Source organism: Phaseolus vulgaris, chromosome 8 (genome assembly GCF_051622355.1).
Source record: "Phaseolus vulgaris cultivar YP4 chromosome 8, ASM5162235v1, whole genome shotgun sequence".
Classification (NCBI taxonomy): Eukaryota; Viridiplantae; Streptophyta; class Magnoliopsida; order Fabales; family Fabaceae; genus Phaseolus; species Phaseolus vulgaris.
In genome coordinates this window covers 188223-211694 of record NC_143505.1, presented here as the reverse complement: position 1 = coordinate 211694, position 23472 = coordinate 188223, and the positions used below count along the sequence as shown (strand labels likewise).

General features: G+C 32.2%; 4 protein-coding genes across 9 annotated transcripts; 3 read left to right on the top strand and 1 right to left on the bottom strand.

Moving 5' to 3' along the window:
* Positions 1-633: 633 nt before the first annotated feature.
* GILP (GSH-induced LITAF domain protein) lies at positions 634-1973 on the bottom strand. Its single transcript, XM_068631911.2, has 3 exons — positions 1437-1973; positions 1068-1194; positions 634-953 (listed from the first exon to the last, which is right to left on the bottom strand). Exons 1-3 carry the CDS (start codon positions 1631-1633, stop codon positions 870-872), a joined length of 408 nt encoding a protein of 135 aa, XP_068488012.1. The 5' UTR covers positions 1634-1973; the 3' UTR covers positions 634-869.
* A 3790-nt stretch (positions 1974-5763) lies between these two features.
* Positions 5764-7526, top strand: LOC137825849 (protein CURLY FLAG LEAF 2). Its single transcript, XM_068631634.1, has 3 exons — positions 5764-5929; positions 6064-6330; positions 7022-7526. Exons 2-3 carry the CDS (start codon positions 6079-6081, stop codon positions 7346-7348), a joined length of 579 nt encoding a protein of 192 aa, XP_068487735.1. The 5' UTR covers positions 5764-5929; positions 6064-6078; the 3' UTR covers positions 7349-7526.
* A 5994-nt stretch (positions 7527-13520) lies between these two features.
* Positions 13521-17023, top strand: LOC137824029 (CDP-diacylglycerol--glycerol-3-phosphate 3-phosphatidyltransferase 1, chloroplastic/mitochondrial). Of its 6 annotated transcripts, none has more exons than XM_068629450.1 (8): positions 13521-13903; positions 14099-14196; positions 14325-14375; positions 14445-14558; positions 15518-15574; positions 15661-15746; positions 15851-15967; positions 16657-17023. In XM_068629450.1, exons 1-8 carry the CDS (start codon positions 13759-13761, stop codon positions 16664-16666), a joined length of 678 nt encoding a protein of 225 aa, XP_068485551.1. In that variant the 5' UTR covers positions 13521-13758; the 3' UTR covers positions 16667-17023. The 6 variants fall into 6 exon arrangements, 5 of the variants coding, with proteins under 5 accessions (XP_068485551.1, XP_068485553.1, XP_068485552.1 ...); XR_016514884.1 differs by having other exon boundaries at positions 13533-13903; positions 15671-15746; XM_068629452.1 differs by lacking the exon at positions 15851-15967.
* A 1519-nt stretch (positions 17024-18542) lies between these two features.
* Positions 18543-21728, top strand: LOC137824028 (putative receptor-like protein kinase At2g39360). The gene has a single exon (XM_090293964.1). The coding sequence runs from the start codon at positions 19054-19056 to the stop codon at positions 21592-21594; it is 2541 nt and encodes an 846-aa protein (XP_090150090.1). The 5' UTR covers positions 18543-19053; the 3' UTR covers positions 21595-21728.
* Positions 21729-23472: the final 1744 nt, after the last annotated feature.

The following is a 23472-nucleotide window of genomic DNA, read 5'->3' as shown; positions in this document are numbered from 1 at the left end:
TCGATGATCCTTCCGGCTAAACTTGTGTTGTATTTATAGGGGTTAGTAGGGATAAGTCCACTAGGAAGGGCCCAAGGTGCTAGATTTTTTATCTTTGTCCTAGGGAGAGCAAGATGCAATGGCCCACTTCACAAGGCTTTGCTCAATAACCAAAGGTAATGCTATAACTGCTGCATGAAATTAGGCTATCATTTGAAAAACGTTTTAAACTTGAGGTACCTCCAATAGCAGTTGTGCTTGTTTCATTATACTATTGCCAAAACACAAGTATTTGAAACAAAGGGCTGTGAAATCAAAGTTGTCTATTATAGCAGAGAAATAGTTTTTCAAGAAAAAAAATCGTTTATTCTTTTCTTAATGACCATAAATGTCATAACTTTTAGCTATTTTGTTGCTGTATAACTATATTAAACGAACAAATGGAATATTTTATAGCCTGGTATTTAATAGTAGTTAATGAGATATAAACTGCTTTTAGGTATACAAAAGAACATGAACGGTTGAATTGTCACATAACAGAGTCACCGCTTTAGTATAAGTATGCGGTTGAATCTCTTCATCGGAAGAATCTCTTCATCACCAAACAACTCAATTCAACTATTTTCTTAAATTGGAGAAAACAAAGCATGCAGATCCAGGAAGCCAGAAATTCTCCTTGAAGTATAATATTAACAAAACATGCGTTTATTATCATAGCTGTGCAACAAAAGATGTACAAGTAATTCAATTTTCGATGAAACTCAAGAACGGTAAGTAACAAGTATTCATTTTTGTCCAATGCTCATGTAACAACTAATTCTTAAGATATGATTACGACGTTACAACTTGCAGAGAATGCAATCGCAAATGGCAGAAACAGAATTACCATCCTACCCAGACAATGCAAAGCTCTCCTGAGTCCAGTGTGGTGGATCCATGACAACACAGGGATCTGATTTCTCAAAGTCAGCAACCTACAAATGAACATTAGCAATAAAGACATTGAGTTGCAAAGACATTTGGAAGAATGAATGGTATCGATTGATGATGTTAAGGTCACAGACAGACAGAGAGTCCATTAGAGGTACCTTTTCTTGACATTTAGGACAGTAGTGATATTTATGCCAAAGGCAATCCATTGAAGGGCAAAGAAAGCAAACTCCAACCATCATGGGCATCAAGCATCCAACAAATGCAGCCAAACTGAGCTTGGATCTGTTTTTGGCGGCAAAGTTTCAGAACACGTAGTGATGTATGTAAAGAATTCTTAATATTAGGAATCAACAAAAGTAAGACAATCGTTAAAACCCTAAAACCCAAATTAAGAAATCCCAAATTAAGTAATTGGTAGTGAAGTGAATGTAATCTGAAAGTGAAAAACAAATATTTGAAGGGGAATTTGATCGGATAATAGATAACTGATTTGATTTTATTGGAAATTGAACAGAATTTCATACCTGACGGTAGTGAGAGCGGTGGTACCACAGTAAGGACAGTTGAACGGAGCAGGAGTGTCCCTGTAAATGGTCTGGTAGATGGGGATGCCCTTGGGATCTCCGACCACCGCGTTCGGAGGGATCACCCCTCTCTGGTATTGGTTTTCGCCACCGTCATACACCGGCACACCAACCACCACTTCATCCTTTTTCTCCATCCTTTTCTCCTACCTTTTCCCTAATACAATTTTTCACCTCTTTCATTATTCATTTATAACTGAAACGCACATGTCATTGCGCATCACATCGATTCACATTTGCAATTACAATTAACATTTTCTCAATTTATAAATTCATTTTCTAATCTTCACTTAAACTTAAAACTTCTTCTTTTTTAAACAATTACGTCTGTGTATTTTTTCTACAAAAATAATAATTAATATAACAATTAATTAATATAGATAAATGAATAAAAAATAATAAGGCGATTATTCCAAACTTCTTTCTTCCTCTTCCTTCCTACACCAAAACATCTGCTGGCCACGCCAAAAGGACAAATATTATATTTTATATATTCAAATAACGTAACTATTATATTCAACGATAATGCACGCGTTTTTAAGTCTTTTTTAATCTTTTATAAATTTGTTTTTCTGTCTTTAATTTAAGTTATCAACAATTAAAATTAATTTAGTGAGTATTTTTTTAATTCCTGATTTATAATGTCGAGTTTTTTTCGTAGTTTAAGTTTTCACAATTTGGAGAAAGTTATAATTTTGATCAAATCTTTAATTTTATTTTACTTATATTTTTATTTTATCCAATGAATCTTAAAATCAACATATTTACTTAATTTATTATAAAATCAATTTAATTAACTAAAGAATTAAAACATTTAAATGTATGTAAGATTAAACGTTAAATTAAAATTATGAATTTTTAAAAACATGGAAACTAAGATTGAGAAAAATAGAATAATAAAAATCACAGCTGAAAAGTTAAAGAATAACCAAAATTATAATACATAGTAAAAAATAACATTATGTTATGGTATAGTTATTTATCACTTATAAAATACAATTCTTATATTTAAATACTATTTATTTAAAATTCTAAACATAATATATAATATATTTAAAAACATTTATTTAATTTAAATTTTAATTATATAAAATAAACAGCAGTCAGTCATTCATATTAGAGTGGTAGATTATTCTTCTCATAACTTAATCCTGTTCAACTCTTCTACCGCTTATTCCCGTCAAATGAAAATTCAGCGCAACACAAATTCTCATACACAACATAGAAGAGGAAAATACCAAGAAATTGCTTTTTTTTCTTCTTCTTTCTAGATAACACTCTTCTTTTGTTAACCTCGATCGAAAACTGTTTATATGGTGATGAAAAATGCTAAACTTTATCTAAGAAAAACTTTCTATCTATATATAGATAGATAATAAAAGGAGACCTGTTTCTGACAAAAAAGTTACACATATTATAAAATTACAATCTTATTTTAAAAATAAAATTCACGCGATTTTTAGAATTTAAAACGTTAGCGTACTAAAATAATTAACAATATTTAAAATAAAATTATTAAGAAAAACATTAATTCATAATAAATAAAAACTAAAACACCACAACTACAACAAAAATTGAAAGGAAATATATATATACACACACTAAAAATTTAAAATTAAAAAAAAAATCAAATCAAAGATGAATAGAATTTACATTTTACAGCTCAAATTAAATCAATGATTATTTGGTATCAAGGGTCGAACCCAATTATAACATAGATAAATCAGATACCGATCATGTCATATCGAAAATGAGTTTAAATGACAGGATAATGTTTAATAAAAAAAAAGGCTACAAGCAAAATCAGATATAGAATAAGATAGAAAAAAATATATGAAAAACGTAAGAGTGAAGATAATAGATAACAATTTAGCTAAAAATTCCTTTATTTCTGGAAAACTTAATTCTGTAGCTTAGATTATCTTTCTTCTTGACTGGATCAAATTAAAATCCATTATTTAGTTTTAAGACCAACGTAATCACCAAGTCGAAATTAAAGGACTAACCGATTTGATATGAGTTTCACAATAGCAATTCAATTCTTAAGTATTGGTAATAGAGGGCTTGTTTCTTGATAAAAAAAAAAGTCTAAATATGTGTAAATTACATTTTCTTGCTACCACAAATTATGTAGCATCTCGTAGTTGGACCGGACCATTATCTCTACTTTAATTAACACCAAAAAAAGTTGAACAACCAAACAAAAAATGGGTTACATAATAGGAGTTGGGTTACTCTTAACCAGTCTTAAACGAGATTCCTCACATATTGTTCTCCAAGACTTTTCTTTCTCCGACTCCATATAATTTTAATTCCGTTGGGCCTAATATACATGCTCAAAATTATGTTTGATCTATCAAACTAATAGGTTTATCATTAATGCAACCTTCACGGGTGCAAAATGAAGTAGAAACTAATTTCTTCATATAAAGAGAAACACTAAAGGCATTAATGTTAAATAAAACTAAAGTTCACTAGGGTTCTGTATTTATGAAGATTGAAAGAGATTGTTAATAAAGAAAGAAAGAAAGGGAAAAGAGTAATTGTGAAAGGGCATAGTTGGAGAGAAGAAAATATAGTTGGAAGGAAGTGAGAAAGAGAAGGGGAATGGTATGATCCCGGGAATGGAGTGAGAGAAAGAAGAGTGGGGGCATTACAGAGGCTTTGTTGTCAGATGACCCGCAAGAGTTCAGAACAGATTCCACAAACAGAATAAGTGCAGACGGATGTGCATTGGGCCTCTACGCTACGCATTAGCATTTTCTCACTAATCCAACGGCTCCAATCATTTTTCTTTTTTTCTTTTTTCCTTTCCTTTAAAATTACTTTATCAACCCTTTAATCCTATCCTAATTGTCCCGTGTATTTTCTCTCTCACTCACTCACTCTCCTTTTCTTGTTCTGTTCTGTGTTTCTCAAGTTTACCTATTAGTTGCCACCAGCCACAGCCACAGCCACAGCAGCAGCAGCCCCGATACATTCGGCCATGCTCCTGTCCGTTTCTGTGCGTCCCACTCTTCCACTTTCTTATTCTCACTCACACCCCCAAAATTCTCTTTCTCTTTCTCTTTCTTTTTACATATTTCATTTCTTTTTTATTTCTTCATTTTCTAAAAAACAATGCCATAACAAAATATCAAAATTCATTATTTTTTTCTCAAGCAATTAACATTTCTATGCTATTTTATATATTATTTAATTACACATTATCATATACAATACTTTGCTTGATGCTAATTAATTTTAAAATACAATTTAATACAAACTCTATAACTCATCTTACTGATAGTGTATGTTGGCCTTATTTTGGCAGATATATCTGAGGAGGTAGTGCTAGGAAATCTCACACCGCCTGTTTAAAATTGTTCTATTTTTTCTATTAAAATTTTAAGCATTATACATGTATAATAAAGATTAAAGATAAAATTTAAAAGACAATCATTTTTTGTTACTTTTTTCATCTAATTCATACAAAAATTAAGAATATATTAAAACTCGTTTAATATATATATAGAAGTTGTAATGTTGTGTGGAATGCCTGTATATTTATTAAGAAAATGAGTTTAATTATACTTTGGGATATAAAGAAGGATATTTAAAAAGAGTTTTATGATTGTTTTTAACTCTTAAAAATGATAAGCATTTGTATGTTTGTTCAAATACATAAATTAAATAAAATCAAAATAAAAGAAGGAAAATATTATAGGATTAAAATATATTTAAGTTATTGTATGTTTTATCGAAGAAACAACTAACAAAGACTATAAACGGTCTGGAGAAAGTCCCGGCATTCTTTTGGGTAACCACGATTCTACTTCCACTTTATTTTATTTTATTATTGTTATGTTCAGTTCTTGGATAATCTCAATGATTCCCAATCCCCTCAAGTCTGTGATGGGTAATTTTTTTCGTTGTGGTGATGATGTAGTTAATTATATTAAAGCAAAATTTGTAGAGCAAAGATGAGGTTTGAGGTTTGGTGATAGAATTGTTAGTATAAGAAATAGAATAAATAAATAAAAATGTAATGTTATTGGAGGTATTAGGGTAGTTGAATAGAGTGAGTGAGGGGAATAAAGGGTGGTGGAAAAGCGCGTGAAGTTTGCAGCGAAAGCAGCGAAGCGAGACAAAATGCAACCCACAGTGGTTCCCTGGAGCTGACAGCTGCTACCCCACATCCTGAAGATGAGGGTTGGACACGCGCAGAGGGAGAGCGTGTGAGATGTATGTATTTCTACCCTTAAATGAACAACAATGTCAATATCTAAAGCCTCCCTCCGTAGCCAGTTAGTTCTCATTTGTATTGCTTCCAAAATCTCTCTGTGGGGGGTATGTGCGTTGTTCAGTACAACTAGTTTTGGTGCAGCTAGCTAGCTGTTCATTTGATTTTGCCGGCTGGCTCGCTCGCTCGCTGCCGAGCTTCCTAGTCGCAGGTAATAACGGCGCATCTTATCCGATCAGATAACAAATTAATTAATTTATATATATATATATTTATATGGTGGTGGCTACCTTTGTGTTGTGTTGTGTTGTGCTTTCCATTAATTGTTGTTGCCAACAATGACAGCTCCAATCCAAAAACATGGAGGCGATCACTGCTTCCTTAGAGAGGTCTCTTCAAAACTGTTCTTTAAACAACGATAACCACCAGAGCAGGAGGGAAGACGAGTCAGCCGCAGATGCAGCAGTAGCACCAGGCTTAGGAATCTCATCCACCTCAGACCATGTCCCGGACCAGGATAATAATCATCGTATCTCTAACTCCGACACCACCTTAGAGCTCAACTCTCACATCTCACTCCCTTATCACTGGGAACAATGCCTAGATTTAAAGGTTCAATCCCCTTTCCTTTTTCTCCTTTTCCCCCTCCTCCCCGTTTATTATTATTTTCTTTTATCTAATCTTCCCTCTTCTCTTCTCTTCTCTTCTAACAAATCATATATAAAACCTATTCTCCCTGCATGAAACTGGATCTTGCCTCTCCCTCTTCCCTTTCCACTTCACATTCGCTCACGGGTTGGAGCCTGTGTACGTTGTTGTGTATCCCATGCCCTTCTTTCCAACACGACAGTTCTGCACATGCTTACCCCAAAACCCTAGAAAAAGAATTTTGTTTTTCATTTCCTTTTTTTTCTCTATTAGGGAAGCAAGATGCAACTTTTCCGAGTTAGACCACCCTCAAGTCATAGACAGCATTTATTGCTTCTTTTCTGTTATTGGGGAATTTAATTTGGGAATACGTATACAAGGTGTGTGTATATATATGCACACACATGTATATATGTTCTCTCTCTAGTTAGCTAGCTTGCAGAAGAGAAGGACCAGGGGAAAAAGTATGATTTTCCTTTAATATATCTGTTTGATCCTAGCTATATGTAATTGTGATCCGGGTAAGAGGGGCGTGTTATTATTTTCGTTTTGTATTTCCGTGGGTTGGTTTGTTTTGAATTTGTTATATTTAGTGAAAAGAAGGTTGTGGGTGTGAATGTGTGATTGATGAGTGGTGTGTGTATATATGCAACAGACGGGGGAAATTTATTACATTAACTGGAGGAACGGAATGAAAGCAAAGGAGGATCCAAGAAGAGGAGAAGTGGCAGAGTATGGTGTTAGTAGGGATTGTGAATCGGAAGAAGAGAGCTGGTACGACAGCGAAGAGTCTTCATCAGAGTCATGCCCTTCTTCATCCAAAGAGAACTATCAGGGTTCGGTAGAGAAACAGAATGTTTTGGTGGTGGCTGGGTGCAAGGGCTGTCTCATGTATTTCATGGTGCCCAAGCAGGTTGAAGACTGCCCAAAATGTAGTGGTCAACTCCTCCACTTCGATCGATCCGAAAATGGCTCACCATGATTTCCACTTCTCTTTTTTTTCTCAATTCCACCCTTCCCCCCCTCCTTCTCCTTGTGTTTTTTTTTTCTCCTTTTCTTTCCTACTGTTAGTGTGAAACTATAGTTCTTTCTCTTTTTTGTTTATTATTTTTAGGATCAAATTTTCAATCTTTTCATCTAAGACACCCTTCTTCCTCGCACTTCGATCTTCACCATAGGTTTTCATTTTTTTATTATTATTATTAATTACTGTTATTAATTTAACATTTTGTGTTTTTTCTCGGTCCTCAATAAATAAAATGACATATATTCGGTCAATATCTACAGTGCTGGCAGTAAGGTCAGTTTTAGAAGAACGAAAGAATAATATTTGTAATGATTGCGACGTGTAGCGTTCGTGCCTTTTCATATATTACTTTAAAAAAATTAAATCGATGCATTGTCTCTTGTTGATTTTGTGTTTTACCGTCTAGGTCCCCTGTAGTTACTTAGTGCCATTATTTCATTTTTTATTTATTAATATCATATGCATGCTTCTGTCTCTTGTATAGTCAAATGACACTATAATATACATATTTAACTACAACACAGTTCAAATATTTTAAAGGGAACGATTTATTTCATTTAATATTTAAAAAAATAACCCATTTTAAGATAAACGAGTGAAATATGAGATTTAGTTAAGGTTGAGTAAGTGTTGAAGTGGAGAGAAGAGAGAGAAAATAATCTTGAATAAGTTTTGTCTCTGTATAAATATTAATTTATGCTAACAGGTTAACTCGAGAGTGAAGAAAAAGGCGTGGGTGTTAAAAAAGCAAAGTAAAAAATGAAAGAAAAAGTCAGAATATTGATTAAAAATAACGTTTATGCTTAACACGTGCACTTAGTTTGAAGGGAGTTTAAAACATTCTTTTTGGTGAATAAAAAAAGAATTATTGGAAGAAAAAAGAGACGGAGAGGGTAGAGAGTAGAGAAATTCAAAAATGGTATGAATTGACCTAATAAAGAAAGTGTTTACTATACACTCATAATTCGATATTCTCGGCGTATAAGCAGGGTAGGATTTAAATTAAAACACATGATTATGGGTTATTGTTGAATGTGATTTATAAGGTAGACGTTAGATGAAAGTTGCCGTTTATGAGGGTGGCATAGTTTAAAGTTGAGTTTTTGGTAAAGTATGGGTTGGTTCTGGTCAACTGCTTCGGCGTGTTTGACAGAACTCTCTGAATAAAAAATAGGAAAATAAATTAACATAAGGAGGTTTGGAGAATGTGGCTGAGTCGTGAGTGGGTGTGTTTCAATGATTCCCCCACTGCCAAATTAACAACACCATATTCAACAATGCTTGCCACATAACACCATTTTACATCATTTTTCATAATTTCATCACGGGTAAGTTTATTTCATGTATATAAACACATAAATAACTTCCAATGTAAATTTTTCATTCTACTTTATCATGTCAAAATCTTATGATCTTGTAAAACATCACATGATAATCCATTATTATATATTTATAGCATGTTTGGAACAACTTAAAATAAATTTTTATTATATTAAACATAAATATTTGGGAATTTGACTGTGAAATTTATATTTTTAAAATAAACCGTTTTGAATTTACAAATTTATAACTTATGATTTTTTTTCAACATGTTTTCATTGTTTTATTATATAAAAAACGTTTTCTTTTATTCCAAATAATATTAATTATTTTCCAATAAGTTTTTGACAAATTGATCTCAATAAAAAATAATTTTAAGCTCAATCCATTATCGATTATTAAAATGGATATTTGAAACCATTATACTTTAGTTTTTCCATCCACGCATGCTTACATATAGGTGGGGTAATGCGTATAATTAGATTCTATTTTTTGTTGTTGAATCATATATTGCCAGCTACATACATTATTGGGTGAGTGCGTGACTATTTCCATAATATTTTCGTCTTTTACATTTTTCCAACATTTATCCTTTTTCAGGAGAGGTTTGAGGTATTCGTCATATTATTCTCTAAGTAGTTCATATTTTAAATAAATCACATTTCTCTGCAAACTGCAAAATTTGTACCCTAGGATGGATTTGCAAACTACAAAAATAAAGCTTCTTACCAATTAAAATATAATTACTAAATATATTCAAGTATTCAAAAAATAAAGTTTAACTTCAACCAACGTCCAAATATTTTAAATTTAAATAAAAAGTACATTAAACATTAAATTATTTTAAAAAATATAAAACAATAATTTTTTATTAATAATATTTAATCTTGCTCATGATGTAGTTTATTTTTCGATTTTTTATTATTTGTATATTTTCCACTATTTACAATACAATATATTATAAATAATAAATATAAAAAATAAAATATATTAAACATTTTAATTGAAACTAGAAATAAACAAATATATTAATAATTTTTATAATGTTTTAACTTCAAGTTTGCTAAGATAATATTAATAGAGTCAATCACAACATTTGATAAATTGTTTAGAGTTTAAGATTTAAGTTTTAACTTCAACTTTTAAATGATGTGACTTTTTGGCTAAGAGGTAAGAATGATCCAAAATTATCTTCTTTAGCCCCAAAGTTGATTCTCATCATCTTTTTATGTTAAAGGAAGTACATTCAAAAAGGTGATTGGATGATTCAAGATGGAAGATTCTAAAGTTATAAACACCTATTTGATAATGTCCATATGTCTTTCTATGTTCAATTCTACTCGAATTGATTTAGAAAAGGAGTGCAAGACCTGTGTTCCTTATCCATGTACAATAAGTAGTGTAATGCATGCAATGGTATGCATACAACCAAACATGAAACATCCAATCAATTGATGATTAGTTATATAAATAATCTTAGGAAGGAACCTATCAACTACCTCAAGGGAGTGAAGGACATTGATCTCATCTTCAAGGATGATTTAATGCACTCTTATTGGATTTTCTTATTCTAATTATACTATAAATTTGAAAGTTAAACAATTTGTTATTGGTTATACATTCATGATTGACGAACCTTTGTTTAGTGGAAAGGTTCTTCTCTAAACTACAATAACCTTGTAAACCACTAAAATGAAGTATGTGTGACATTGGAAAAAAAAAACTAAGGAGAATATTTGGTTTGAATATTATGATGAATGAGCTTAGATTTTAATAGCATAAGACTGTTATATTTTGTGTTAGTTTAACAAATTGTGTTAGCTAATAAACATATTCAACATGAATGAACCAAAATCAATGACATTAGATATAATTTTATTTGGATTCAAGAGAGGGTTGAAGTGAATAAGGTATACAAAAAGAGAGATATTTTATTATGTTTACGTAGACAATTGCTAAGGGCAAGTTCATGCATTGGCGGTACTTGCTGAACTTTTTAATTGTTAAGAGTAGTGTTGATGATAAAGATTGCAGGTTAATGTGGAGTTTGTTAGATGATATCGTGAACTCTCTCTTGTGATATATGATTTAGAAGTGTAGAATGTCTAGTAGAATAGATGGTCTAGTAAACAAAAAGTATTAATGTTTTATTAGTTAATTAGGTTCCTATTTTTTAATTATGACTAACTTTATACTCTTTTTTATTCCTTATATTTGAGTGATTTGTTTATAGTAGAGCGTGATAGTGACATAATAGTCACATTGGTTGTATCATCAACATTTATTATTTTTTTATGTATATATGAGACTTGTTTTATCTACATGTAAAATTATGTGTTTTTTTTTCTCTTTATTGTTGTATCTATTCAATATTTTGCACAAATTTTTTTTAATGATTCCAAAGTTTGTAAGGATCTAAGGCTATAAAGTTCATTGTAAATATGTAGAATAATAAATCTGATTCCCCGTTATATACATTGATAAATTATTCTTTTAATTTTAAGAAAAATTTATTGGCTTTGACCCTATTGGAAAAGAACATTTTTCCTTAATGATTTCATTCAAAGGTGTGACCAAGATGCTAATTTTTTTACAATTCTTCTCTAAAAACTATGCAATAGTCCTTATCTTTACTTCATCAACTTGAACTCCTTTGGAGCTTTGTAACCAATCCAAGAAAGACAACATTTGTCCACCTCAAAGATGTATTTTTCTTTATTCATGCATAATATTTCTTTACTAAGCATTTCAAGCACACATATTTCATATTTATTTCCTTAAAAACTTTCTTCATTTTTCTTTATTTGACAGGAATAAAAGAGGAGAAGAAGAGAATTAGTTAGTGCATTTGTTTTGTTTGATTTATTAATTATTATTAGTGGTGGGAAAGATTCTGAATTGAATTAGAATGCATGATATGATAGAGAAAGTGGAGGTTGGGTGCAGAATGCAGATGAAGGGAGGTCCAAAAGGACTGTGGGTGTGTCTCATAGGCATAGCTGGAGTCTGAGAAAACAAAGGAATCTTTTTCTTTTATAGAACAGTGGGGAATCTATGGATAGAGGTCGTGGTGACAGTGGCAGGAGGCAGCAGTGCATTGTTGTACAGATAGAAAGAGATAGATGGGAAGGGAGTATGGAGAAAAGGAACAAATGGATCCATTAGTTGAGTTGGTCAAAGACAAATAACCTCATTTCTCCCATTCACCTTTTCCATTACTTGGCTGCTGCTGCTGCTCATTCATTATGCACCTAGCTAGGTTCTACCTATTATACCTTAGCTTATATATGACAAATGCTATGCTGCTCGTTAAAAGGAAAAACGTAACGTAATCACGGGCAATAAACCCCTTTCTTCGTCTTTTCTGTTATATCATTCTTAATTGGGTCTGGTCCCATGTTCTACCTAGCCCATTCTCAACATTCGCCATTCATCTCTTCAATAGGGCCTTCCCATCATCTCATATGGACCTCCTACTACTTCCTTTCTCCTTTCTCCTTTCTCCTTTCTCCTCACCACACTACATAACATTACACTCCTCCCTATACCCAACACAACAAATCAATTTATATTTTTAATTCTTCTAAATATGACCTTTATTCTTTTATTTTAGTTTATAAAAATATTTGTTACTTTTAGATTTTGCCAATCCTTTTAGTATTTTTCCTTTTAAGTCCTTATTCTAACTAATGTAACTAACTTTGATGTTAAAAATGAAAAGTATTAATTATGATAATTAAAGTAATAAAATACTAACATAGTTTTAAATTATTTTTAGGCATGCGAGTCAAGCACTGCATTTATTATTTTTTAAAATAAAAACTTACATATATACTATCATTCATTTTTAATTTTTATATATTGCGAACAATAAGGCTTATATTATTTTTTGGAAACAACTACTCATTTTTTTTTCACAAAATATTGTAAAAGGAATATAATTACACATAATTTTTATTGATTTAAAATTATTCTTACTTCTGTATTCATATATTTTACTTATGAAATTACATTTTATTAAAAAATATATAATTTACTTGCAAAACTTATAATTTAATTTTAAAATATTAATTTTGAAATTAAAATTAAAATTTTGTTTTCTGGTAATATGATTTTTTTAATATATCACAAACAATATCTTTAAAAAAAATTAATTAAATTATTAAACACATTTTATAATTTAAAATCGCTTATTAAATGTAATGTTAAATTAATATTTTTTATTCCTAAAAATAATATATTTTCAAACTATTTTAAATGCATCTTGTTAGTGATCATTCTAGACGCATAAAATTATAATTAATGTAATGTAAAATACAATAATATATGTAACGACACTGTAATTTTTTTTTTTGTGAAAAAAAGTAATGATTATTTAAGAAAATTAATGTCAAATTATTTTTTATATTATATTAATAATTAAAAATAAAAATATTCTTCTTCCAAAACAATTAATTGCATTAATTAATTAAACTACGTTTCTGCAAATAAATTTAATTATCTTGTTTTTAAAATATTTTTTTATTTGTGTTATCTTCGGATTAGTGTTAAACAATTTTAGTTAAAGATTAAAATTAAAAAACAGAAAAAATATAAGATTTATAAATTAAAAATTCTTTTAAGGAATTAAATTTAAATATGGTGATATTTAGATAGTCTTAAAACATATTAAATAGTTGAATTATTATTATACATAGGTATAGATATAAAGTATTTAAAAATAATAGAGAAAATTGGACGAAATTTAGATGACTTAAAATGTAAGTGAGAATATATTTAAAAAATGCATAAAAGTATTAGGAAAGGCATAAAAAAGGACATGTAACCGAACATAGTGAGATTCCACAAGTGATGAACAAAGATCCCTAGAGTTAGAAATTAGAAATGCTCGCAGTTATTTGTGAAAACAAAATCACAAGGGTTTGGTTTTGGGAGCCAATACTACCTGCGCCTTTCACCTGCGCAGCGCCTGCACTCTGTCTGTTATTGTGAGTGCGAAATCGGGTTAGTTGGGTTGTCGGTGCGGGTCGGTATCACAGAAAAACATGGTTGCCGAGATGAATATCCGTGAATTGTCCATATCTAAGAATGATCGTACTTCAATGCCTGCCATTGCCAATTCCAAATTCCTTACTCTGCCCACCATTTTGACTCTTGGCCGTGTCGCCTCTATACCTCTTCTTGTTGCCAGTACGTTTCGTTTTCTCTTTTACTTGTTATAATTTAATTTTTGCCTATCTCGAATCATGCAATTCAATTTCTTTCTTCCTAATTTCTTTCCCAAATTTCACCTGCTTCCATCGTCTAGATTCTCTTGTTACAATTCTGTATTGTGTACTTATTTGATGTGATCAAATCAAATGTTTTCCCTTGTATTTTGCTTAGCCTTCTTCATGGATGGTTGGCGAGGAACAGTTGCTACTACAGGTATCTTCACCGCTGCAGCAGTTACAGATTGGCTTGATGGTTATATTGCTCGTAAGGTACCTACTCTTAATTTTTTATACTTTCTCTCTCTCTCTCTTCCCTTTTGGTACACTTAACGTTGGAAGCATTTCCGGTTTTCAACTTAACTTATTTATTAACACAAAGTCTCTTACTTGCTATGCAGATGAAAATGAAATCTACATTTGGTGCCTTTTTAGATCCAGTAGCTGATAAGGTAACTTTCTTTAGCTAGTAGTTTCTCTCAGCAATATGTGAATTTAATTTTTACTGAAACTGCATGCAGCTCATGGTTTCTGCCACATTGGTCTTATTATGTACTAGACCTTTGGAAGTTGCTGTGTTTGGACAATTTCCATGGCTATTGATTATTCCTTCAATCACCATAATTGGTAGAGAGGTAATGCATACATATGTCTCGTATCTGCAATTTCTAGGATTTTATTACTCGTGGAACCTTTCAAGCAATGGAACTTATGCATCTTCATTCTTTTGTATTTCCTTAACTTATTCTATCTTGTTTAGTGTATAATGTAATTCTTTGTTATTAAATTAGCTTCAAACCGGTTTATACTACTTTCCATGGAATCTGAATTATTAATGGCTATTTATTCACACTAGAATGCGCTAAAACATAGGTTTGGTTAAATTCTCTGCATGAATATCTGGAAAATCCATTGTTTTATTTATCAATAGCATAATTCTGAGTCTGTAAATTTGGGTTCACTTATGGTTGTTGTGCTCCAACTCTCATGGTATGACCATTGAGACTACCTGAACCTCCGGAGGACAGAATCAATGATGTTCTGATAATGTGCACCATATTGTTTATGTAGTGTGCAAAGCATCTTTAATATTTGTGTTGATGGTTTAAATCCTTATCCAAAAGCCACCAAACCTGTGTCTGACTATCAGATCCATTCTTCAACGTGAGAATAGAAGTGAATGTGAACTGCAGTATGACTCTATGTGTATATGTACTCCCATTTCACCTATCAAGGAAAGTTAGTATGACTGTTTTTTGCTCGGATGTAGAATTGCAACACATATATAGACCACAGACCTGAGTTCAGGATAATTAAGAGTCGTAATCATGAATAGTCCAGATATCACTCTTACATTCGGGGGTTATTGCTTATCATAGATGGAGGGGTAATTATTCTAGATCCGTTGTTTGTGCATGTTAGCTTGCATGTATGCAGCCATATTTGTTTATATACGATTCTAGTTTTATATAGTTCGTCTGTTTTCCTTTTCATTTTCCATTTAATTTTCCTTTCAAGTCATCATACCTTTTCTGCTATACTCAGTGAATTGAGAACAAATGTTTTACAATTTCTTCTTGTAACATGCAAATAGATAACCATGTCGGCACTCAGGGAATGGGCTGCTTCCCAGGGTAGCAAGCTTCTAGAGGTTTGTTTTATTTCCTGTTCACTTGAGTCAATTGTGTGCTCTACATCCGAAGTTATGAGCTTGTACAATTAAGCAAAAGTTAACAGGTTGTTGCAGTTAATAATCTGGGGAAATGGAAAACAGCCACACAGATGGTGGCGTTAATTATCCTCCTTGCTACCCGGGACTGCAGGTATTTTTTTTCTTTGCATTTCATGGAAACTCTTTTATTTGCAATCGAAAGAAAAACTGTTGATCCCGTCCCTGTTTAACATATGTGGTTGCATCCTTTTTCAGTCGTGGAGGACCTGCCATTTTGGTAGGATCTGGTGTTGTCTTGCTTTACATTTCAGCAGGGCTTTCCTTATGGTCATTTGTAGTATATACGAGGGAAATTTGCAAGGTGTTGCGGAGGTAGAATGGTTGTTTGCTCTTTGCTTTCACATATATCCACTTCTTTGGTGGTTTTTTTTTTTATAATTTCTTACTAAAAAGTTTGGCTAGTCCATGGAAGGGAAAGCACTCCTTGTGACAAATATATGTAATGTTTACTTTCCATAATCTCCAACTCTGCAAAGTAACACCATTTTTCCTATTCTTGGAGATTGTGTTGTTTTTTTCCCGTAGTCAACCCAGGTAAAGAAAAGAAGAAACAAAAAGAAAAAATGACCTGTGGATTGAATTGGAAGAATCTAGGTTACTAGTCATGCGGATCGAATTCCTATCTACATTTTGGAGCCTATTAAAGTTTGCTACAGGAGAAATTTCACTAGAGGAATTATTGTATGGTAGTTGTTGACTCTTAAATTGGTTTTGTTCTGGTCATATTATTTGACAACACTTAAATACAAGAGTTATTTTCAGTGTCCGGTAATGTTTGAATATTCCATGCCATTTGACCTTACCTTTCTTTTTATGTGTATTTCCATTTTACTTTGTGCCCTTTGCATTTATGGTTTGAGCAACAATAGTTGCTTGAAGATGTCTTGAAATTCAGGCACCTTACTTATTATTCATAATTTTATTTGAATTTTAATGAACTTGAACATTAAAATGCTCTTATCTCCGTATATATATGGTTGATAGAGAAGTTTTTAATGCAGAAGTCAGTGACAAAATCATCAGACTGGTGTTCACTTATTTGGTGGATTTCACAATGTTAGATGCCCTTCATTTTACTTGACACTTCCTCGGTAATTCAGTTATTTAATACTGTGATAAGACCTGAATTTAATTTGGAAATATCCGTAAGCTCCACCAATGTTCGCAACAAATTCAAATGTGTAACATTTCTTGGAATCTTTAGCTGTGTCTTTGAAGATGATGAGATGTCTTTGGAGCCCAGTGATAGAGTATGTCATTTATTTTTTTTGTCTTGCCATGAATTTCTTCCATAGCATTTGTTTATAAACTAATCATGTTTGTGGGACATTGACTGTCATTGATTAGATGATTTTTTTTATCGACTAATATTTTAGTCTTTGTATTGCAAAGGATAAAAGTTTTTTACATTATTAAAAACTATAATAAATAATTACTTTTGCTATGTACAGTTTATTATAATTAAAATTGATGATAAATAAATATATTCGAGTATATAAATTATATTTTTGAATTTACAAAGATCAATTCACACTATGATATGAATTTTGTTTGTTACAAAGGTGTTTATATCACTTACTATTTTCGTAGTGTTGAAAGCAAAATGGTTTTAACATGGCTGGTTTTGGAAGAAAGACAATTCTCCAAAATAGGTTTTGTAAGTCTTCTCACCTCTTTGGTTCAAGACTGAGAGCTATGAGTCGTTCTGGTATAAATTAGCATTTGGACATGGTCCATAATAGAATAAAATGGACGGGAGACGAGTTATCAAAGGGTCTGTATTTGCTTTCCAGCATAATCTCTCTCTAAATTAGCTAAGATATCTGTGATGCTTTGTAGATTTATCTCACTTTATTATCTTAATTTGCACAGTTAAGTCATTCAATCCAATTATCGCTCAATTAATGTAATGTTTAAACACTTAATGATATTATAAGATTCACTTATGTCTGTTAAAGACACTATTCAGTACAACATTAACTGTAAGTTAATAAAAACATGTAAATACACCATCAGGAGTAAGGGAGATCTTTTCATACTCATTATATTATCTTCACTAAAAATATTCTTTTGTTCTTACCGAAACTTGAGTGTCAGAACATTCCTTTCTTTGTGATCAATCAACACTGTGAATCACTGTTTGCAAAGAAGTCATTTGATAGTCACCTCAAGAGTTATCCAACTTCATCTTGACAAGAAGAGATTTAACTATACTCCCAATAATATTGTTCTTGCTCTTATTACCATAGGTGTTTAGATAAAAAAAAATATTAAAGAGAACCAAAGATGTGGACAAATTATTTTTAATTCATAGAAATATTTTCAAATTTATATTAATTAAGAATATAATTATTCTGTTACGCCCAATCATTTAAAATTTTCTTAGAGTTTAGTTGAGGGATAATTTAAATATACTTATTTATTTATTTTTTAATATATTTTTAGAAATAAAATCATGATAGAGTTTCCAAATTCTAAATATTGATCTATCCTGACAGTTTTGAGATCGTAATAATAATATTAAAAATTAATAATGTATATTTGTGGGTGCAAGATGACTAGGTTTTGGGGTTAAATTTGGTTTATAAAAATTAAGACTCATTTTAGATACAAATTATATGAACAAGTTAACACACTACGTCGTTTGGCTACGGTTTATATCAATGCAGTGGACGATGTATGCCCGTTTGGCTATGCTGGAAAACGCGTGAACACACTACGTCCTACCCGACAACAACAAAATTTTGCACCTTTTGTCTGAGACTGAGACTGGTAGAGTCATAGAGACATTTATCCTGACCGTGGGAAGCATTGAAGGAATCTTCTATATCTTTTAAATTTCAAAATACCATATAAAATGATGATTGTTTGAACCCGATATATTATAACAGCTGCTAACTATTAGCTGTCTTCATGATATTGTTCCAACAACTAAACCCACTTTGTCTTTTAACTCATTAGTTGTTAATTGTTATACGTCATTTTGTTGTTTTCCTACCCAATAATTCCTAGAAATTTTCAAACATGACATGCATTAGTCTCTGTTAGATTATATTTTTGCATTCTTGCTGGTCTTAACAGTAATTTGTGCTCCTGGTCTCCTACTTCAAACCCTTCGGAATCCATTTTCTAAGCAGTCATATTTCTACATGAGAGAAACTGAAATACTTGCTTTCTTAGAAAGAAACAATATCTGTTTCTGCGTATTGGAGTGTTGAAGAAAAGTATAAGGATCCTGGACATGTGAATGCGCTTCTGTTGCATGTACTATTCTTATCCATCTCTACTATCTAAGTTCTTTCACTCTTCAGTTATTGCATAACTTGATGTAAGTATTTGTTGTCCCTCTCAACTTTGCAATTTTTTTACGGTAATTACTCCTACAGAATCATTACTTTATGCTCATAATACCAACTTCTGTAGCTGTTGTCATTAGACAAAGTTATTCCTTCTACTCCAGAATAAGAATGGATATTTGCATTTACAAATTCATTGTTTGGGTTTCATCTATTCTGTGGTTGATACGGGTGTCTTCGGGAGACGTTCTTGATGACAACATCCTGATAGACTGTGGATCCCCCAAAAATACTGAGGTGGGGGCACGATTATTTCAAGCAGATAACTCCTCTGCTCACTTACTTTCAACTTCAGAGCTTATTTTGGCTAAGGCAAACTCCACCCATATTCCCTCATCTTTTGATTCACAACTATACCAGACTTCTCGAATCTTTAGGAGTGTTTCTCAATACACATTCCCAATCAAAAAACAAGGAAGGCACTGGATTCGCTTGTATTTCTCCCCTTTCAATTTTGGAACTTACAATATGAGCACTGCAAAATTCTCTGCTTCTGCTCATGGCATCACACTGCTCAATGATTTTCAAATATACAGTGGCTCTTTGCTAAAAGAATTCTCTTTAAACATAACCGAAAGCCACCTCGTGCTAACCTTTACCCCTTCTTTTGGTTCATTTGCCTTCATCAACGCCATAGAAGTTTTATCCATCCCTGACCATGTTGTTCCTGAGCGTGTTAGCATTGTGAGCCCTCATGTGGATGATAAAGATCTGTGGAATAAGGCACTGGAGACTGCTGCTAGGGTGAATATGGGTAATCAAACTGTGTCTCCTCTTAATGATACTTTGTGGCGTCTATGGGTCTCGGATGATAGATACCTTATACACAGTAATCTCGTGGATTTTGTGTCCAATGTCACAGCAGTTAATTTTACAGAAACAAACATTACTCTAGATATTGCCCCGTCCAAGGTATACGGGACCGTGACTAGATTGAGAACGGGTTCAGATCCCCGAACAAATGCTAATGTGACATGGCTTTTTAATGTTGATCCCGGCTTTGATTATCTGGTTCGCTTTCATTTTTGTGACATTGTGAGTCTACCTCCAAACACTCTCTTCAACGTTTATATTAACTCTTGGCTTGTTTCTACACTCGATCTTGGTAAACAAACATCAAATAAATTTGGTGCGCCATATTACATGGATGCCGTAACTAGGATTAGTGGCAGCCAAAGGTTAAATGTTAGTGTGGGTACTTTCAGTATAAGTGAAGCATCTTCTCCGGAGGCCATTCTGAATGGGCTGGAGATCATGAAAGTGAGCAACTATAAAGGTAGTCTGGTTCTAGATTCGGAGACAAGTACGACGAAAAGAGTTGGTATCATAGTGGGTTTGGTGACAGGATCCGTGGTTGTTTTTTCGGCTACAGTTATGGCTTTACTTATGCTTTGTAGAAGAAAAAGAAGAAGAAGAAGAAGAAAAAGAAACAATCTCCACACTGGTCATTTAAAAGTTGACCATTTTCCTGTAAGCGAAGTCGTGAATAACAATTATGTTGGTAAAGCCAATTTTCACAACCCGGAAATTGGGTATCGGATACCTCTTACACTGATTCAAGAGGCAACTAATAACTTCAGTGAAGATTTGATCATTGGTGCTGGTGGTTTCGGGAAGGTTTACAAGGGAGTTTTGAAACATGAAACAACAGTAGCTATCAAAAGGGGGTCAAGCCAATCACAACAAGGTCTTGCTGAGTTTCGGACTGAAATTGAGATGTTATCACAGTTTCGTCATCGTCACTTGGTATCATTGATTGGGTATTGTAACGAGCAAAATGAGAGGATCATTGTTTACGAGTACATGGAAAAAGGGAGCCTGAAGGAGTATATGTTCGGGTCAGATGCAGAGAGACCTTGCTTAAGTTGGAGACAGAGGCTTGAGATTTGCATAGGAGCAGCCAGAGGACTACATTATCTTCACACTGGCTCTGCCAAGGCGATAATTCACCGTGATGTCAAAACGGCAAATATCCTGCTTGATGAAAATTTCACGGCCAAAGTTGCCGATTTTGGTCTTTCAAAGACTGGTCCAGAGAGTGATAAGACACATGTCAGTACAGCAGTGAAAGGCAGCTTTGGGTATCTTGATCCAGAATACTTAATAATGCAACAGTTGACCGAAAAATCAGATGTTTACTCTTTTGGGGTGGTGATGTTTGAAGTACTATGTGGAAGACCAGCAATTGATCCATCACTCACAAGGGACAAGGTGAATCTAGTGGATTGGATAATGAAATGGCAGGGGAGAAGCTCAATATATGAAATTATTGATCCTCCCATTGCGGTTGCAGCTCAGATGAACTCAAAGTCACTCCAGATATTCATAGAGATTGCCATAAAATGCTTGTCGGAACACGGAATCAATCGGCCTAACATGGGAGATGTGTTGTGGCACTTGGAATATGCTTTGCGACTAGAAGATGTTGATGACGGATCCAATCATGTTGATGATGTGGCTTCCCAAACTTATAGCTTAGATAATGGATTATCTTCCATGGAATACAGCATGGGAAGTGTAGCAGATTTATCTGGTGTTTCCATGAGCAAGGTGTTTGCCCAAATGGTGAGGGAACACCCTTGAAAACCTACTCAGGAGCATTTCTTTTCTAGCACATCGGTAGGATAATATGTTTGTGCAAGTTGATAGAAAACAACTCTGTTTTATTTATGAAAACTTATCTTCTATATATGGAACAAATCCTAACCCTTCTATCACTTGCTCTATATCATTACATCAGTTATAATATGGAACAAATCCTAACCCTTCTATAATATGTTTGTGCAAGTTGATAGAAAACAACTCTGTTTTATTTATGAAAACTTATCTTCTATATATGGAACAAATCCTAACCCTTCTATATAGGATTGATTGACGACCATAAACTACCAACAATCCTATTAAGTCCATGACCTTATATATCTTAGAGGTCGAAAAACGATCCATAAACAACTTGTCATCGAACTTAAGACCATAAGAACTTCCTTCACACTTAAGACCATAAGAACTTCCTTCACACTTAGCCTTATTGAAAATAAAAAAATTGAAAATATAATTTTTCTATCACTTTAGTATTTTCCTTAGTTATCTTACGTTATGTTATGTATTGTTGTTATTTTGATCTCAATTTAGTTCTTAAATATATATTCCAAAATATATTTTTATTTAATATTTTTTTTTGTATTTGATACATTTGAGTAATTAAATTATAGTTTTAAGTATATTTAAGATCGCAATGAAGTTCTTAATTTATAGAGTGGAGGACCGTTGAGATGAATAATTGATTAGTGGAAAATAATTTCCTCTATATATTCTTGTAGCAATCTTGTAACAACTTAAAAAAAAGAGGCTAATTCCAAATTACAGGGAAATGATTAATACTTCGAAGATACTAAACCCATCACTTCAGTCCTAGTTATATTGATAGGTCCAAATTCGATTCAACAGTAAGGAATTTTATCAAATTTTAATCATTTTTTTCTATTTTGTTTGTTAATTAGGTCTTCTACTTCCTCAGATTCTTCCTCTTCAATTCTTTCTCCATCATGTCAATAATGTTGTCGTCATCCCTTTCATGTTCATTTTCTGTTTCTTTTGTAACCTCCATCAATTCGAATATTTTATCATTTGATTATAGATGCAACTCTTTTCTTCTAAGCTTTTGAGTTTCATGACCAGCCTTTAGATTTTCAACTATTTTTGTACGGCTTCTATTACTGTTTGAGTTGATAAAACAACCATATGTCATCAAGAACCAAAGTAGGTATTTCCAGATTTGGTGTCTAGGTGTGTCATTGTTGTTCAAGGGATGAAGAAGATAAAGAGTATACGGATTTAACGTTACTTACTATTTTCGTTAAGGGTTAAATGGTTTTTCGCTAAACATATGGGGTGTAGGTAGAAATTGCCCTTAAAAAACCCATTCAAGTGCCATAACCCACAAGACTTTTGAGGATTTTTGAACATTGTGGCATGTGGATGATATTTGCTTTCTCTTATGCCATCTCTGGAACATCTTAATACGGTTTAGGTGAGTAACTTGCAGTGCTACTGGTTTCGTTTCGTAAGGAATTTTTGGAGGATTGCTTGATTCGTTGATATTTTAGATTGTCACTAGTGATCTTGCAATCAGCTAGTTGTAGTAAAACAAATACATTTCAAAAATATTAATTACACAATCTTGAATGTATAATTTATTGTAATCGGTGAATTTAGAAATTTATACATTCATAATCCGGAAAAATATCGAATACAAATATTTACTTAGAGTCTGTATAATAACAATTTGAACAATCTATCAATTTAAAAGATTTTTTTTTCCTCTGTTAAGATAAAATCCATCAAATTAAGTGAAAATTCATTTTTTTAATTTGTTAACTTTTGTGTATAAAACCTTGCAATATCAGATTTGTGGATGTTCACGGGTTCGACGAAGAAAATCTATAAATTGATAATAATTAT

Excerpts from the sequence above, each read along its gene's own strand:
- LOC137824028 (XM_090293964.1), top strand. The coding sequence starts at position 19,054 with ATGCTCATAATACCAACTTCTGTAGCTGTTGTCATTAGACAAAGTTAT.
- LOC137824029 (XM_068629450.1), top strand. The coding sequence starts at position 13,759 with ATGGTTGCCGAGATGAATATCCGTGAATTGTCCATATCTAAGAATGAT. Across the intron at positions 13,904-14,098 it reads TATACCTCTTCTTGTTGCCA|CCTTCTTCATGGATGGTTGG; the intron begins GTACGTTTCGTT and ends TATTTTGCTTAG. Across the intron at positions 14,376-14,444 it reads TAGATCCAGTAGCTGATAAG|CTCATGGTTTCTGCCACATT; the intron begins GTAACTTTCTTT and ends AACTGCATGCAG.
- LOC137825849 (XM_068631634.1), top strand. The coding sequence starts at position 6,079 with ATGGAGGCGATCACTGCTTCCTTAGAGAGGTCTCTTCAAAACTGTTCT. Across the intron at positions 6,331-7,021 it reads AACAATGCCTAGATTTAAAG|ACGGGGGAAATTTATTACAT; the intron begins GTTCAATCCCCT and ends TATATGCAACAG.
- GILP (XM_068631911.2), bottom strand. The coding sequence starts at position 1,633 with ATGGAGAAAAAGGATGAAGTGGTGGTTGGTGTGCCGGTGTATGACGGT. Across the intron at positions 1,195-1,436 it reads ACCGCTCTCACTACCGTCAG|ATCCAAGCTCAGTTTGGCTG; the intron begins GTATGAAATTCT and ends CGCCAAAAACAG. Across the intron at positions 954-1,067 it reads GTCCTAAATGTCAAGAAAAG|GTTGCTGACTTTGAGAAATC; the intron begins GTACCTCTAATG and ends GTTCATTTGTAG.